The following is a 19,715-nucleotide window of genomic DNA, read 5'->3' as shown; positions in this document are numbered from 1 at the left end:
CTATTACGGGTAAATAAACCTCGTCGCGCTGCTGAATTTCACTTTCTTATTTTTCATTAACTAACCGTTATTTTTTAAACTGTGGAAAACCTCCACCGAGGTTTCCCAGCAAACACAAAACGTTTTCGACATCATTCGCAAAAGGTTATAAAAGGTTGTCAGAAAACGTTTAAATGTCTGGTTATATAAAGGGTATATTAAGAGTATAAAACGTTTTCATAACCTTAAAAAACATTTTTTGATAATCTACTGCTCAGCAAACACAAATGTTTTACCGAAAACATTTAAATGTCGGGTTATATAAAAGGTATAAAAACGTTTTAATAACATTCCAAAAACATTCTTGAAAACTTGATACTTGAAAAATGTTTGCCCAAAATATTTTCAATAACGTTTTAAAAACGTTTTCATGACCTTTATAACCCGACATTTAAATGTTATTAAAAGGTTTTGAACAAAACATTTTAAGAACATTTCTGTGTTTGCTGGGTTCTAACAAATATTTGAACATAATGTTATTTAAGTATTGACACAATATTTGGCAAAAATGTTTGCAAAAATAGTTTACAATAACATTTTCTGAAAATATTTAAAAATATTGTTGTAGTGTGTTTTCATACAAAACGTTTTAAAACGTTATCATGACCTTTATATAACACGACATTTTAATGTTATTAACACGTTTTTACCTAAACCAAAAGCCAAAATAAAACGTTTTGTGTTTGCTGGGTATATACTCCTCAGGGTTGTGGTTCTCAAAAGGTTTGTCTCAAAGCTCGCGCGCGCATTTGTAAAATCGAAAAAAAAAAAAGCTCGCGCGCGCATTTGTAAATTTGAAAAAAAAAAGAAATGCGGAATTATTTGTATTTCAAAACAATTTTTAAATTGTTAAAACACTTACATCGTTATTGTACCCTTTGGCCTGTAACCGCATTAATTAGGCACCATCCTGGTTCATGCCTATTGACTTTAAAAAAAATTCTTGGGACCAGGTGAACAACTTGTGATTAATCAAAAAGCATTTTCAAATTTAATCCCCCTGTGACCTTTGACCTGAATAACTCAATTTGCTCAAGCAATGGCAATTTTACTACCCATTTGCTTGTCAACACACGGATTGTTAGATAGTGTATTGGAAATATTGCAAAGTAATTTTTAGAATTTTTGTTCAGTAGGGTTTATATCATTTTGACTCACCCTGTAGAGATAATCGGCGATTTGAATCACCGTGTGGTATAAGAAGCACACCTAATGATATAATAGAACAGTCCAATCGCCGCAAATTCATTTATTCCGAATTACATATGTCTCAATTCGCGGCGGCGTCACGATATTCAGCAATGTCTTTCTATCTTAAGCATCGTACTTGGTTGGTGATTTTGTCAATTATGCTGCTACCATTAAAGCAGGTATTTAGTGGTAAGTTAATATCATTTTTTATTTGTATAACTTAGGCTAACAATTGTTATGTCTCAAAGCCCACGCGCGCATTCGTTTAACGCGTCCATGTCAGCTGAAATGGTACATTATTTTCTTATTTCCTGTTTTTTTTAAAAATAGTTTTTTGCCTTAAAATCATGAAATTCTAAGACAAATTTGAAAAGAAAGCTACTCGCAGTGTTTAGGTATAAACTTCATATTATATACTTCGTATATATACTTCAATTGTGTAAATCAGCCCCAATTTTAAGTGTTGTGCACTTAACTTTTGAACACTCGAAAATTACATCTTAATTCAAAATTTAATTTAAAAAAAATCTTTAAAAAACCCCAAAAAAAACAACAAAAAAAACGTAAGAATTGGCTGCTTGTTTCCAAACCATGTTAAGTCCACAACAACATGTTTCTCATTTACTTGTGTGAAACAATCACAATTACTTTGACAAGTTTGACATTAGCAACAATGATTTGTACCATCAACAAGCCATTATTTATATACCACTGTTTGCTTTGTAATGGTGCATCCAACTAAAATTACTATACCTATAGCATCACAACCCAATATCGCACAGGTAAATCAGAAACATATGTTTGTGGACTTACCAAGGTTTGGAAACAAGCTCTTCATATCTGCCTTTGTTTTGGATGTACAGGGGTGAAAATAACTTGTACCTTAATTCTTGTGCTGTATGTATATTATCCAGCTGGAGGCCAAAACTAATAACTGCTGCGGCCAGAGTGGGCCAATAGACCTTTTCATACTGAATAATTCCGATAAAAACCGAAGCATGAAATAATTTCCCCTATAAAAGTACCTCTTCAGCATCATGTACAGTTAAGGTTTATGGCACTTTAGCTTAGCGTGAGGGTTAAGGTTGGGGTTAAGGTTAGCAATAGTGTTTAGGGATACCGTTATGTTAGAATAGGGTCAGAAGAGTTAGGATTCAATTCAAGATTAGGGCAAAGTATTGGTTAGGGTAAGGGTGAATTATTAGGGTTTATAACTACTCTTATTGGGATTTTATTTTATACTGTAACAATTCTTCAAATTGCTACCCAAAAAATTCTCATCATGTCAAATACAATTGAGCCCTTCACGTGTCAAATGGTTTTTTTAAAATTATTTTTATGTCGAGCATATCTAGACATTAACAGCTGAAATCTAGGAGATAACGCTGACGAAACTTCGGCCCGGCACAGGTGACCTGGTGAACGAAGGGGATCGCAGTAGATAGCTGGTCGGGGAATTTTTGCAGGACAGTCAAGTGTAGCCAACAATCGGGTTTATCACCCTGATCAGCACCGACTGTAACGAGGTCTTTTGTCATGGGTCATCTGCCCCGCCATTACCAGATGAGCCACGGGGAGAGCGGATTTTTTTGTCCTGCGGGGAATTGAACCCGGGACCTCTTGCACCAAAGACAAATACCACTGCTCCTTTATCTTAACTTCCTATCCCATTAGACATACCTATTATTTGAAACATTGGATAATTGGATGCGAGCGTTACCAGCAAGCCGGAACTACCTATCCCATTAGACATACCTATTATTTGAAACATTGGATAAAGCCGGAAATTCTGTTTATTTGTATATTTTCATACTTTGTCCCGGCATCTATTTAGAGTGTATTGTGTGCCAATTCTTGCTTTCATTGTAATCATCATAATACTATTTTTTTAAATAATACTTTTTACGGCCTTTTTTGTGGGCAAAATAATAATACTGTTATTTAGGCAATACAGAGGCAATGCATAGGTTTAATTTACTCAATGGTCAAATCAAATTACATGATGCCCAACCAACGTGATATTTACCATGTTTACCTCTCTGTTCTATTTTGTTTCCATATTCAGATGATGTTATCATAGTTACTGACATGGCCAACCGTACCATTTGGACAGGACGAGCCGGCAATAATCCTCCACTAGAATTTACAGAAATTCCAACGATAGAGTTCGGTAGACCAATCGCGGTGGACTATGACCCGGTTGACGGAAAGCTTTATTGGACAGATGTACTTAAGGCTAATGGTAGCGTATGTAGAGCGAATTTGGATGGAAGTAATGAAGAGGTCTTGTTCTCCTCCTTACACAGTATGTATATTTTAGGCATATGGAGTGAGAAGCATAAATTCAGTTTATTAAGCCCACTGGGGTCGGGGGGCGGGACGTACGGTCACAATGGCCTTATTTCGAATCTGTCTTGTACAATGGACCAAATTTTTGTTCTGTTGCCAGTCATCCACAAAACACAGTTCTGAACAAGTCATATTTTTCTATAATTTCTCACCAAATAACCATGATGATCCCGTTTTTCTCTAAAATTACGTATTTTCAATATTCGTTTTTTTAAACATCACACAAATAAATATAAATAGTCCAATACATTTTCATATCAAATTTGTGGCCAAGGTTCGTAAAAAGTATTTTTCTAAAATATTGCAAGTCTCACAGAATCATCAGTTGTCCACTCATCACGTCGCTTCCAACGTATCTCCAAGCCTAGTTTCTCTAACACTCCCGCACATTCACCCCTTCACACACAATATCCACCCTACACAAGCCTGTAGCCAGGTATTTGTGCGGAATTCCACCATGTGATTTTTTTTCAGAAATAAAATTGCTAACATGCAGTAGACTTTTAAACCATTTATTGGATTTTGTATGGACTAATTTGAACATTTTAACATAAAAAAGTGGTTCTTTTGTTAATATTTCTTTAAATTTTGGACCTTCTTGAGTACGTGAAAACAATCATCAGACAGTGTGGACCGTTTTGTCGACACACGTACACCATAAACAAGCAAAATGGCCTATCTATAGAAAAAGAAAAAATGATTATCTATTAACTTCAAAAAAGCTCAAAAATTAGCAAAATTAATTAATTTGATTGAATACGGTATCATATGTTGTAATTTTCTGTTCCAGTCCCAGAAGGACTTGCGATAGATTCTGTCCATCGCGTCATGTACTGGGTTGACTCAGCACTTGATATAATCGAGAAAGGCAACTTGGATGGGACAGGGCGTACAATAATAATAAGCACCGCAATAGAAAAACCTAGAGCTATCGTGGCAGATCCAACAGCAGGGTAAGGGGCAATCATTTTGATAGGATAATATATTCGTACGTCTGTACGTGAGCGCGATATGTAAGCGCGTGACGTCAATTTGTTCGGCTTATAATAGGCGAAAAGAATACGACTTATAACACCGTGTATTGATATTAAATGGCGTGCAGTTGCGTAATTCGTGACTGGCGCACGCTTATGTGAATTTACGCGAGCGTGAGTTGGGACTTTATTGACTCGCGCAGTAACAAAAAACGAAAAATTGTTTTTTGTTTTTAGCTTTATTTACGGGGCAGCCACAGCAAGATCGAGAGAGCTAAACTGGATGGCAGTGAGCGATATGTTTTTGTCGATACGGAATTGAAGGAACCAAGTGGACTAGCTCTCGATTTTGAAGGTAAAATCCAGGGGGGGGGGCATTTAAAAGAAATGACCAAACGGGTATGTTCCTCCGGAAAGAGCCTCCTTTTTGGATTGTGCAATTCCGAAAGACCCCCTAAATTTGACCAAAATAAAGCCCTTGATTATGATAATTCAGCTATAAAAGACCCCTAAATTGTTCATTCCTCACATTTCTGGGGTTTTTTTTCAGGCGATTTTTAACCAGAAAGCCAAGGAAGACCCTTGATTTTGACTGTTCACAGCTCTCAAAGACCTCCTTTTACTTGTTTGCAGCTTCAAAGATCCACCACCTCAAAATTCCAGGGGAAAATACCCACCAACATTTTTGATGTGCCCCCTGTAAAGTAATCAAACAGACCCTTTCTTTCCATTACTGTTATATTGTGAAGTACTATATAGCTGTGGTGATAGTTCAATATGTTGAGAAAATATTTTTCCTGATGACCCGATAATTTCACTTGCAAGGGCGACAGTTCTTCCCATCTCTTTTCATAATTTTGCCATTTTTAGTTTTCATAGATGACTTGACCTTTTGACGTCATTTTATAGACACTCTAACCAATCGTTTTTGTTATGACAAAAGACCTTCACTCATACAATCCACCACTCACAGGCTTGATCTCAGCTAACAGAAATCTTCTTGTTGAACAAAAAACATCCCGGTCATGGAGTTTCAAATTATTTGCCTTGGCAGCCCCTTGTCTGTGGAACTCTCTACCTCATCATATCCGTGCTTGTTTTCTTGAATCATTTAAATCTTTACTACTACTACTATTACTATTACTACTACTACTACTACTACTACTACTACTACTACTACTACTACTACTACTACTACTACTACTACTACTACTACTACTACTACTACTACTACTACTACTACTACTACTACTACTACTACTACTACTACTACTACTACTACTACTACTACTACTACTACTACTACTACTACTACTACTACTACTACTACTACTACTACTACTACTACTACTACTACTACTACTACTAATCCTTTTCAGCTGCAGACATTAACTTTGAAACTAATTTTCTCTAATGTTGATGTCAGGCATATTCTATTGCTGTTTCATGTATTTCACATTAAGTAGTGATATTACAGGTATTTTGGTAAGGTTGTTCTGTTTATTAAATTTTATTGTTTGCTCAAACCGCGGTCTCTTCAAGAAAGAAATCTCATTACGTATATCTCAGAAAACTGTGTGAAATCTTTTCTAAGTAACGAATTTCGTAATTCATTATGTTTTGTAATGTTTCACAGATCAGAGACTATATTGGTGTGATCCTGGAATGCAAAGGGTAGAAAGTTTAGATTTCAACGGCGGAAGCAGGATAAATTTATTCGAAGGTTACGGATTTGCAATGAACTCATTTGATTTGGCCATCAGTGGAAAGTACATTTACTGGAGCGATTGGTATTACTATACTCTAATACGTATGGATAAGTACGCTGGTGTGCCTAGTGTGGAGGCAGCGACCCAACATGTTCTTTTGCTAAAAGGTGGTGGGATACATATAGGTTAGTTGCATTTTGCTGTTATTGCATTTTAAGGGAGGGAGGAGAAGAGGGAGGGGGGGGGGGGTAGCACCCTCGTGATTTATGAAACCTAAGATAGACTATCCATGTTCTGTTGTTAATACAGGAGGATTATATAATGCAAGTTTAGTTTAATTTAGTTTTTTCCGCAAATTTTCCTTCAAATGAGGGTCGACTTATTTCTATTTCCGATTCAATAACCGTTGTCTCTCGTACAAGGACGGAAAAGTATTAAAAACCTAATTTCATCACGAAGTAGAAAATACCCAAGTTTATAATCATAGAAAATATCAAAGGCTAGGCCATCAGTAAAGTATCAAATGAAGATTTGAGGCGAGAATGTTTTGAATATCTCTTTTCTCTCATTTCCTCCAAGTAAATATTCCTCAACCAACAACTAGCAGGCAAGCAGACATTATAACGGACATAAAGGCAACACCTTCAACTACGCGGAAGCCTACTACCAATCAAGGTTCAACAACATTAGGTACGTATAGGCAAGTGTATCATATACATAACGTAGCCACAGATACGTTCGTCCCATCTTGCAGTGACGTAGCCAATGTGTGGTACCAAGGGTGCAGTCACGGGCTGGAATTTGTAGAGTAAAATCGCGGAAGCGAAAACATAAAATTGTACATGTATGTCTTATAATGTATGTTTCATAATGCACCGGATGAACAAGCAACTGGCTACGTGTTAATGTCTTGAGCCCTGAGGATGAAACATTGAATTAGTAAACAAATAAAACAACAGGAAAACAAAAAGATGGTTTACTTTTAATATTCTATAGTAATTGCTGTGTCTGTTGGCGTTGCTGTCTTTGTCTGCATAATTGTTGTTATCCTGGTCATTGTCGGATATAATTGCAAATCTAGGTAAGAAAAACAGTTTATATTTCACTAAGTTTATTATCATCACCATTAGGATTAGAAATTCTCCAATGACCAGCCCAAATAACAGGTTAGTTTTTAATAACCAAATTATATAAGCGTAGATTCCGGCGGGAGATGGGAAAATCCCTCCATATTCCACAAGGGGGATTGTCAAAGGCACCAGCCTCTAATGTTACGCAAATACGTGTGATTTGAGAGAAAGAGAAAGACGCTTCCTTAGAGAGCTTGCGATTTCCAAACGTACGTATCATACGCCCGTGCATCTATTCAAAATCTCTCTCATGTGACGGGATTTTGAATAGATGCACGGGTGTATGATACGTACGTTTGGAAATCGCAAACTCTCTATTTACTCTGGTTTACGGATTTTACACCAACCTCCATCGCTCAATGTTTTCGCACAGCGTTGTTCACTGGAGAAAGTTTGTTTTGAATGAGAAAACGGACATTTTGGTGAGAAACGGCCAAAATGGAAATAATTTAAATTGTCCAATTTTTTTCGATGAGAAACTTCATGGTGTGTGTGTGTGTGTGTGTCAATCATTATTGTCTTATTAAAACTGGTAATTGACACTGATCACAAAACAAACATTATTTTGTTATCACCCAAAAGAATGAAAAAAAAAAAAAATTCTTTCCATTTTGGCCTTTTGTCACCAAAATGTCCGTTTTCTCATCCAAAATTATGTCTAGTTATAGACATTTGGTATAAACATATGCAGATAATGCAGTTGTATAAATTGAATAAATAAGTTGAGGTTAAAAAAAGCTTTTAAACATATCGTACAAAAGAGGAGAGGAAAATTAATAATAATAAAAATAGCACTACAGAAGATTCGAACTCATGACTCTCAACACAGCCTATAGTTCACAAATCAGAGCCTCTACCGCTGCACTACAAGGAACTCCATGAACATCTACCTGTTATACTTATTGTAAATACATTTACACGACTAACAACGGTTCTACTACAGTGTAGTGATTTCGCTAGTGCTTTGTAATCACGAAGTCTAGAGTTCGAGTCTTATTGTCGCCGATATTTTTCCCTAAAAAATGTGCATTTATCCCTTTTTAAAATCTCTGTTTTAAACAATTATATTCCATAATGAAATTTGTGAGATTATAACATTATCAATGTCTCAAGATACTGGTTATGGCTTTCTTAGATTATATATTCACCCATTTGGACACAAATAACGCAATGTTCTGTTCGTGTTTTCAAAGCAAAGTAATCCTAATAATTCCTTATGAGAAAATTGAAGCTCACATTAATTTCAGTGGCAAACAACCATCTGTGACAGGTTGTTGACAGGTGAATTAGTATTTCTCATTCATTTTGATGAGAAAATTCATAGAAATGAGAAAATTTTCAATTCTCATCTTCCAATTCTTGTCCAATTCTCATCGCTTTGAAAGAATTTCCACTAGTGTTAGCTATGCTCTCACCGAAGAATTTAAATTATCTAATTCTTTTCGATGAGAAACTTCATGGTGTGTGTGTCAATCATTATTGTCTTATTAAAACTGGTAATCCACACTGACCTCAAAACAAACATTATTATTTTCTCATCCAAAAGAATGAGAAAATTTAATGTCCTTCCATTTTGGCCGTTTCTCACCAAAATGTCCGTTTTTTCATCCAAAATTACGTCTAGTGGTTGTTGTTGGCAGTTCACTTTTGCATCCGTGAGCAAAACGTACCTTTTATTTATATATTATATTTATTGTACTGTTATGTTGTTATGGTTGGTGGTGGGGTGGGTAGTGATGCTGTTGGTGGCCGCCGTTATGGTGGGGAACACATGCCGGTGGCGATGGACAATAAAATTTGACGAAGAGCCCATATGAAAATATGTTTTTTTTACATTTAAATGATGGTTATCTTTATCTATTTCTTTCCAGGACAACAACGCAATCCGAATCAAATTTGATCCGGATTGCGTTGCCAAATTTGGCAACAACGCAATCCGAATCAAATTTGGCAACAACGCAATCCGGATCAAATTTGGCAACAACGCAATCCGGATCAAATTGGGCAACAACGCAATCCGGATCAAATTGGGCAACAACGCAATCCGGATCAAATTGGGCAACAACGCAATCCGAATCAAGTTTGGCAACAACGCAATCCGGATCTAATTTGACAACAACGCAATCCGGATCTATTTTGGCAACAACGCAATCCGAATCAAATTTGGCAACAACGCAATCCGGATCAAATTTGGCAACAACGCAATCCGGATCAAATTTGGCAACAACGCAATCCGGATCAAATTGGGCAACAACGCAATCCGGATCTAATTGGGCAACAACGCAATCCGGATCTAATTTGGCAACAACTCAATCCGGATCTAATTTGGCAACAACGCAATCCGGATCAAATTTGGCAACAACGCAATTTGGATCAAATTTGGCAACAACGCAATCCGGATCAAATTTGGCAACAACGCAATCCGAATCAAATTTGGCAACAACGCAATCCGAATCAAATTTGACCTACTAGCTTCATGCTTTGATAACTACGTAATCCGGACCTACTTAGACAACAACGCAATCCATATCTATTTTGACAATTACGCAATCCAAATCTACTTTGACAAATACGCAATCCGGATCTACTTTGACAACTATGCAATCCGGACCTACTTTGACAACTACGCAATCCAAATCTACTTTGACAACTACACGATCCCGATCTACTATTATACGTAAAGAGTCAATACGTAAAGATATACAATGACACTATCCAAGGATTTTTAAATCCTTGGATAGTGTCATTGTAAAACTCGTATATCAGTAATTAAACAGCTTTGTTATTTATAATCAGATCTCTTAAATGTTCTATTTGAAAGATTTATAACAATAAATACTATGCAAAAATATTGTTTATGACACCATATTTGCTTGTAACTTTTGTTATGACACCATTATTTGCTTGTAACTTAATAATTTTTCTATAGATATTAGAATCATTGCATTCTTTAGAAATAAAGCAAGCAATCATTCAATTCACCACTAATTAATGAATAGGGATTAAGAAAGATCAACAATTGACAGTGTTTATATAATGATTATATAGACCTAATCACTGTATTATATTTTGACATCGGAAAAAATAGCTATATGGTAATGATACTCTATCCCTAGTGGTGAAAAAATACAAGAAATGTAGCATTCCTTTAGGTATCCATTTCTTTAAAAGTTGTTAATAGATTGGAAGGAATTTGTCGGTATTTTATGAAGCAAGGTAGAATTAAAAATAAAATAAATTTCTCAGTATATGATTGTTTCACTCATTTAAGGGATACAACACTGAAGGGATAATGACAAAAATATAATCCTCTTTTATTATGATATTGTAGTCTGACAATAGTTTAACAACTTCAGCTGTGCTGTGTTTGTCTTTCTCGCTCCCGTTACCTACATACACCCCCCCCACACACACACCCTCTCTCTTCTCTCTCTCTCTTCTCATTTCTCTCGAGTAATAAATAACTTTAATAAAATTCAACTAGTCTATTTTGGAAGTCATATGGCTTTCTATCGATACTCCTGCATGCGATTATCACACGAACAGATATGTATATGTGCCCATCCACCACAAACTGGTCGTAAAGTCGGCATTTTCCATTTTGAGATACAATCAAAAACAGTATATGGATTTCTATATAAAGTATATTAGGAATTTGACCTCTGATGAACCATAACTTCACTTCCAGATGTCCGATGAAGCTGGTTGAGGTGTCATTTTAAAGCAATAAACAGTAAATGACTTAGAGCCGACTTTACTACCACTTCGTGGTGGATGGTCACATATATTACTCCCCGAGTGCCTATTCTTTTATAACCTGGGTGGAAATATTTCGATGGTCTATATTTTTTCACAGAGAAATAAGCTTAGGTTTATTGGATTGTCTAAACCACACTTTTAAATGTAGATTGACATGTTCTATTTCTGTGCTCGTGCACTGCGAAAATTAGACATTTCTTTTGTACACTTAGATCAGGTAGCTTCAAACCAAGCGAGTATGCATTCACACGACTATGTAAACAAACTGAAATAAAAACCGAAACGGCCTGCTACAAGTTTCTAACAAAGAGTACAAACAAAGATATCGATAATGACGTCAGTCAATAGCTTAGGCAGGAAAACAGGAATCCACATGACCAAAACAACGTAAAAACAAAACCTTTAACAAATAATTCTAAAAATGCATTTATGTTATCAGGCAATATGTTACTAGTCTAAATCCGTTAGGGTGTGACAGTACCCCCACTATAAAGCGCGTTTTTCCACTCTATTCCGCGTGTGGCTACGGTATGTAGATAGTAGATAGATTTTAGATATATTTATTATTATCTTTTACCCAATACATGACACAATGAATAAAACATAAGAATAATACATGATAAAGATACAAAGAATAGTACGTAGTAAACGATACAAGGATAGGCAGGTGAATCCCAGGAACACTTTTTCCTACCAGAACTATACTTGGCACATATGTTGCTTATGTTAATAAGGTAAAAAAAAGCCCATGGGCCACCTCGATTTTTCCCTAAATCCAAGATGGCGCCGAAAATCACACGTGTACAAAAAAAACATTAATATAACATGCTTTGACATCTTTATGTAAATAAAATGCCCCCATTTGGCCTAAAATTACCCAGCTATGTAGTATAAATTTAACTTTAGATGAACTGCAGGTAAGTTGTGCCCCTCTTTTTAATCCCTAATTTTGGTCTATGAACAATAGACAAACTCAAACCAGAACTTGAAGCGAGGGATTGGACAAAATAATACACTTGCGCTGAACTCTTGATGCGTCCAATGCACCTCCCCGTGCGGGACTCGTGCATTGGACCGATCAACATCTAAGCACGCGTTCCCTCTTAACATTAAGTATTACATTAAGTTTATCAAGTTTTTAATAGAAATAATGATAGATATTTGCAGGTCGAAGGGTTATTAGTCCGAAAACCCAATAATGATTGATATTATTGATATTGAACCCTAACCCTCACACTTTACCCGCAAATATAACCTAACCCTAACCCTAACCTAACCCTAACTTGACCTTATACTAGCACTAACCCTAATACCATAAATATTCAGTAACGACATTGACACCGGCTGTAACTCATTAAATATAATGTATTAAGTTTATTATCATTTTAATAAAACTGATAATTTGCTGCTCGTTGAGACCGAATAGTTATAATTAGTCCGACAAAAAACAATAACTGTTGTGATGACCCCTAATCCGTACCCTAACCCTCACTCTAACCTATGACGTAAGTCCAGCCATAACCTAATTCTAGCATAAACCTAGCCTGAGTCCCTGGCCTCTCACTCGCAAAATGGCGGACAAACATGGCGGCGGCTCGTATACAGCACAGTGTAACGGCCGTGCGTATATTCGAGACTGGAGGATTTAGTCTAGCATAAACCATAACCATAACCATAACCTTATCCTAACTAACACTAACCCTAATCTTAACCTTAAAACTAACCCTAGTCTGCACCAAAAACACATCATTACATCCACATTGAGTTGAAATGTCAAAAGTCGAAATGAGCATTTTTCAGATACCAGATTATAAACAAAACACAAAAAGAAAGTCTTCACTTACGTAACCCGTCATAAATCTGAACCTGCTCATGTTATGACAATTTAACTGCAGCATCTTGTTAGCTCCAATTTGATACCACATTTGCTACCAAAAGTTCTAAGTTAACAAAGATTTATACCAGTATTTGACATTTGGTGCATTTTCAAATGCTGCAAATCAAAACGAGCACGCAGTCGGAATTGCTAGGCATAGCCAAGCCACTTATCCACGACTAGCCCCTGTCGACTTTGCCAAGTGCTCGTACAACGCGCGGTTTATCTTATTCTTAAAGCCATAATGTACGATCTTATAATATGAAATTGGTTATTTTTTTCAAACCTGATTTTTTGCATATTTGTAATGTTTACACATGTCCCAACTTGCACATAAATGGAATCGGTCAAATGTGTTGTCTTTGTAGATCAACAGAGCCAAAGTTTGCCATATTATCATAATTTAAAATTATGATAATATGTCCTCCCATAGAACTGTGTGTTAAATGTCCAAAATAACCAATGGGGTTTCTTTCACATTACCTTGTTATTTAAGCTTAAAATGGACAGCAACCCTTCCCGTCAGTTATTACTAATATTATTTCAACATTTTGAATAAAGAATAACGAAATCAAAATTTGACGGAAATCGTACATTAAGGCTTTAATTCAAAACGCATGGAATTTTTCAATGCTTTACTGCTATTCAGTGGTCTATCTGGTCTAGTTAAAAAAAAATTTGTCCATCATTTACCATCTAAAATGATTTTTTTTCAGTCAAAATTTAACAAAATCACCAAAATATTGCATCGCTCACAAATATAAAAATGATTTTTTTTCGTTAAATATTAAATGTACATGTGACATGTATTCTCCACAACAAATATGAAGGTCGTACTTAATTTAGCTTCAAAGTTATAGCTCTTTTAATATTAACATTTTTGATAAAAATTGTAACTGGGTGTCACTATTGAGAAGTCACTCACTTGCTCTATGCAAATTTCCAACACTGCTACCAGAGCAGGACAAAAGCTTGTGCCCTCAGGAGGGTAGCAAACAAGCTAGATGTGAAAGGGGAGCCTCAGTTTACAAGGCTCAGGTTCGTAGTGTAATGGAGTAAGCCTCACTATGCTGGATGAGTGCTGCAACCACCACCATGAAGCTCTTAGGCTCCATACAGAGCAAATCATTGAGGATTATCGGTGTAAATGAGCAGCAGGCAAGAATGGATCTTAACATCACAAGTAGCTGCTATGCTCTACAAAACGCACACCAGATTATTCCCGCCAGACTTGAGGGCATTGCTGCCCAAGCCTTACGTGATCAAACGCGCTCTTTATATGCCAAGTCATGCACTGACTGAGCCAGTTTCGAGAACGGCAGAACTTTCGTCCATGTTGCAGTCCATGTTTGGAATGGACTCCCAGACTGAGTAGTTGGAGAGATCACTGATTGTGGAGCTCAGTCCTTCAAGTGCCGTATACAACAACATCTTTCGGGATTATGATTTAGTAGAGGGTTCTTGTCACTGAGCTGATGGCCCATAAGGATTACTACTTGTTGCATATGTGCTTGACATATATATATGATAGTCATTCCTGATGGGCTATTGTTTACCTTGCATTTAAAAAACAGCAATGTGTAGGGTGTTTTTAAAATATGTTAAAGCAATAATGTGTGTTTTGCGTAAAGAATAGATTCCTATTTAAATGTAAGTTTTCACTGATCACATTGTCCGCTTTTAATTTCGAGCCAAACAAATGAGGTAAAAGAAAAAAAAAAGGCTAATTCATTCCATCGCCTACAATACGTGTATTTGTACGCCGATCGTATTGTTATCATGATTATGGCGGAGCTTCACGCAGATGGGATGTACAAACAGGACGAATGGCGATATGCACACACAATTTTAATTGGATGATTTATCTTTGTTTACAATTAGAATCTATTTGATGAGACATTTTAGGTATTCCCCTTTCTTGCATCAACTTGATCAAAAACAAATTGAATGGATAGCTGGGAATTCCCCTTTTCAGTGTGTTGCACAATTGGAAAGTCCCCTGAGATTGTAAAGTGAAAATGATGTCATGAAATTCCCCTAAGGAAGCGATGTAATGAGAAAGGTTAATGTTATAATTAAGGCTTGGGAATTCCCAAGATCACATTTGGCTATTAATACTTGGGATTTCCCAGTGCTTGATATATAAGAAAATGTAAACACAATTATTCACAGTTGATAGTGTTGATCTGGGCTAGCTAGCTAATAACAGTCCAATTCCTTCAAAGAAAGGAAATTGCAAACCAGAAGTATATTTTGTAGTTAATGTACTACTGCCTGCCAGTGTTGTCGGAGAAGATCTAGAATACGTCAAAGAACGTACTTCTTCCAAGAAAGGAATATATATTCTTCTGTCGACTTGCTGAAGTCTGGTTTATGCATAGATTATCTAAATATGATGATCTATGGGTTTTTTGATTCAACGCAACTGTCAAAATAAGTGGGGACAACTGCATCGCAGTCCTGCTTCCTGAAGATTGTGTGTGAAAGGTGGAAATAGCACCATTTTTGAAGAGAGCAGCGCAAGGGGATTTAAGCGTTTGGAAAACGGCGCAAGGAGATAAGAGTTTGGAGAAAGCAACGCCATTTTATGAGGATTTTATTCGCAAGGATATTTATCAATGCAAGTGTACAAAGGACTTCGCTGATTTTTGCAGGGCAAGAGAGTAAGGATATACATCAGCCGTCCAGAACATTGCAAGAACTCTTTATTATTACCAAGAAGAAGAATGCTGGGTAAGTACTAAATAGTTAAAGAGTGATTATATTTGATTATTATGTATGTGCATTTGTTGTCATATATTGTACCAATCATAACTTGCTTTCAATTAAAGACTTAGAATTTGTTAGCTTAATCAAACAGTGTATTTGTGTTGTGCATTCGTGTGAGTTCGGGTAAAAGGTGATTTTGGCCTTGAGTCAAGTACGATTCGTAACAACGTCACTGCTTCAATGATTCAATGATACACATGCACGTGATTTGTATAGCCATCAATCGATCGGTGAACTCTGAATAAAACCGGAGATCTCCGGATTTAAAGGAGTATTTCGTGATCCTAGCATCCTCTTTTTATGACATTTTCAGTAGATATCCACGAAAAAAGCTTATTCCCAAAATTTCAGTTGATTCGGAATTTGCGTTTGCGAGTTATGCATTATTATGTGTATTACACTGCTCCATAGGCCACTGTTGTAATTTCGTTCTGGTATACCAGAACGAAATTCAAATTTCACGATATCTTTGCTAAACGAATTAATCTGCAAGATTTTTTTGTACATAAATATTATGTAGCCAGAGGTTTTCAGTGATATAAAAATCTCTTTTTTTAAAGAAAAGTAGGGGATGATGCCGCGGACCACGAAATGCTCTTTTAATATAAAAACATAAATTTTACTGTAATTAAAGTATTTCATGCTTAGTCTTTCACGTGGTATTTTAGTATACCACTGGGCATTACAATCATGCAAAAAGTAGAAATTCGAGAAAAATTGAGGGCGTCGCTGTGCAGCAAATCACACATTATGGCTTTAATGACTATGTCTCATCACAATGAAGTACCCCTTCAGGGTCGTAAATTGTTCGGTACTTGCACTACAAGTTTGTCATTTGTACTACAACGAAATCATAATAATATTCAGTCACTAACCTCTAATATCACTCAAAGGATCGTGTACAGTTCAAAGAGTTTCATAATGATTTTCAATTTTTGCGACAGAAATAGCATTCGCTTAATTTCGTCTTCATAATTATCTTCTATAGCTTAACGATTTTTCCGTTCTTGAGTCTTGGTGCATGTTATACAGAGAACAAGAAGTTATTTATTTTACATTACTCGCCTGTCACTCCAAGGATGATATCACGTCTATAATCGGAAAAATTACCGTGTGGCCGTTAACATGCGATTCCCTTTTCATTTACTTGCTCTTCTCCACAAGATAATATTACAGAGAAAATATAGCCTGCGTTTCATTTTTATTTGACTCTTCAGCACGATTGTCAATTTTACCTGCCTTGTATTATAGTTAACATTATTTCTTTAAAAGAGCAACAAATACTAAGATATGTGAATTTTATAAGTTTGATGGGATTCGAAAAGTCACTGGCAAAAAGTCAAGTCCTAATATACTTATCATATGTGACCGTACAGCACGAATGAGCCGTAAATGTCCTCAATTGTATTCTGAGTTACAGTGTAAAATGGGCATGAAGGTCGTATTCATAGGTACCTCAATTTGGTGCTACGTGTACCTCATTTAATGAGATACACGTAGCACCAAATTGAAATACCTATGAATATGACCTTCATGCCCATTTTACACTGTAACTCAGAATACAATTGAGGACATTTACGGCTCATTCGTGCTGTACGGTCACATATAGCCCGTCGACTGATATACTCTAGAACTGTGGAATCTTCAGTGTTTCTATTTCAGATGAGATTAAGATGAAGATAATTGCTGATCTTTATGGTATAAAAGCATATAGACTGTAAACGTGTTATTTGCAATGTTCGGTGCCGTGCAAATAAAACAAGAAAGAAGGAAAAGCTGGAAACAATTAAAAGAAAGAGAAGGAAATGCGGGAAGGAAACAACAAATAGAAAGAAAACAACAAAAAGAAAGAAGAAAAAAGAAAATAAGAAAGAAAAGGAATAAAAACAAAAGAAAGAAAGACAACAACAACGAAAAGAAACGCAAGCAGACAGACAGAATGAAAGAAATATAAAGAAAGAGAGAATTTATTATTACACGAACATATATTTGTGATACCATTTTAGCTGCTAGAATATTCATAGGAGTATTGTTTTCATCTAACAGACTATAATTTTTTCAACTTTATAAAATGACAACTATTATTCGGTTGTTTGTTAATACTGCGCACGTGAAGTAAGTCCGGTATCTACGGGAAGTTAATGATCACCCCCTCAGGACTCTACCAAACCAGGCTTTTTAGCTTCCTTTTATGGTCCCATAACACATTCAAGATGTTAACAAAAAACTATTCCCGGCACTCCGGCCATATTTAAGGTTAAAGGTCAGCCCACTGGTCAAATTTCAAAGTTGCTCAAATCTGGTTAACATGCACATCACATTATTCCTCTTATTGCAAGGATTCAGAAAAAGTATATTTTGACCTACCTGCGACATACTGTTCTTAAGTTATAAGCAAAAAGGTCAGTGGTCAGTTTTTTGGCCTCACAGGGACCAAAAATTAAAAATGCTCCGATTTCAACGAAATTGGTCTCAAATTGCTTGTCATGAGTCCTGGGGGGGGCTCATCATTAACTTCCTGTAGATACGAACTATAAATTCATGCGCCAATCACGTATCACGCAAAGCCCAACTATCGTAGTGATGGGCCAAACCCCGGGTCAAACTACGTGTACGCCATTCTATGTTATGAATCTTACCATTTTAAAGTTGATCAAGTCGAACAAAGTCAACTTTTGCGCAACGCCCTGCGTCGCCAGCGCACGATACGCGTTCAGTTCGTCACGCCATAGAAAGTAAACAAATGATAAAACCAAAAACAAAGATTGATTTTTATATTATATATACTTCAACTTATTTTAAAACAAGAAATCAAATTTTTATTTCTTGTTTTAAATAAGTTGAGGTTTCATAACGATAACTTAAGTTTTAGTAAATAAAATATTTTTATCTGACTATAAGAATTTAAGTAAATTGAATCTGAATCTGAAGAATGAGAATAAATTAACTGGAATCCATTTTTACTAATGGGTGGAGAGATACAATGGAGGTAAAGAGCCTTGTATAACTTCTGCAGTGCCGCCGACAAGGGTAGTTAAGGGGGTGCGTCACCCACGGGCCCGAAGTCCTAGGGGGCCCGTAAAAATAAAGAAAACATACATCAATGGACCCATAAAAGCAAAGAAATTACACCTCAGGGGGCCCTTAAAAGAGGACTGGGCGTGCGTTCATTTTACCCCCGGGCCTGTAATGGCTCTCGGCGGCACTGTGTATACCTTTTTTTGTTATGTACCTCCAAATATTCCATAATATTCATTATAAGGTGTGTGTTTTTTTTATTAAGACATTGATTTTAACCTGTTCTGGCATTTATCTCGGGAGTATATAAAACGGGGACCCCGAAAACGGGAACCCCAAAAACGGGGACCCCTTAAAATCACCCCATAAAGCTACTGAAAAATTTCTAGGGGGTCCCCGTTTTTTCAACTTTGGGGTCCCCGTTTTACAGATTGACCCAGGGTAATCTGTAAAACGGGGACCCCAAAAACGGGGACCCCTTAAAATCACCCCATAAAGCTACTGACAAATTTATAGGGGGTGCCCGTTTTGGGGGTCCCCGTTTTACAGATCGACCTAGGGTAATCTGTAAAACGGGGACCCCAAAAACGGGGACCCCTTAAAATCACCCCATAAAGCTCCTGACAAATTTCTAGGGGGTCCCCGTTTTTGAAAAACGGGGACCCCTTAAAATCACCCCATAAAGCTACTGACAAATTTCTAGGGGGTCCCCGTTTTTGAAAAACGGGGACCCCTTATAATCATCCCATAAAGCTACTGACAAATTTCTAGGGTCCCCGTTTTTGGGGTCCCCGTTTTACAGATCGACCTAGGGTAATCTGTAAAACGGGGACCCCAAAAACGGGGACCCCTTAAAATCACCCCATAAAACTACTGACAAATTTCTGAGGGGTCCCCGTTT

The 19,715-nt window shown here is 36.5% G+C and overlaps 1 protein-coding gene across 1 annotated transcript in view; it reads left to right on the top strand.

Moving 5' to 3' along the window:
• Nucleotides 1-19,715, top strand: part of LOC140169178 (low-density lipoprotein receptor-related protein 5-like) — a 78,459-nt gene that overhangs the window by 48,108 nt on the left and 10,636 nt on the right. The window contains exon 13 of the mRNA XM_072192435.1: nucleotides 3,296-3,535. Coding sequence (XP_072048536.1) covers nucleotides 3,296-3,535 — 240 coding nt within the window. The remainder of the gene's footprint in view (nucleotides 1-3,295; nucleotides 3,536-19,715) is intronic.

Source organism: Amphiura filiformis, chromosome 14, assembly GCF_039555335.1.
Source record: "Amphiura filiformis chromosome 14, Afil_fr2py, whole genome shotgun sequence".
Classification (NCBI taxonomy): Eukaryota; Metazoa; Echinodermata; class Ophiuroidea; order Amphilepidida; family Amphiuridae; genus Amphiura; species Amphiura filiformis.
The sequence above is the reverse complement of the archived record's forward strand: the minus strand, read 5'-3'. Positions and strand labels throughout refer to the sequence as shown.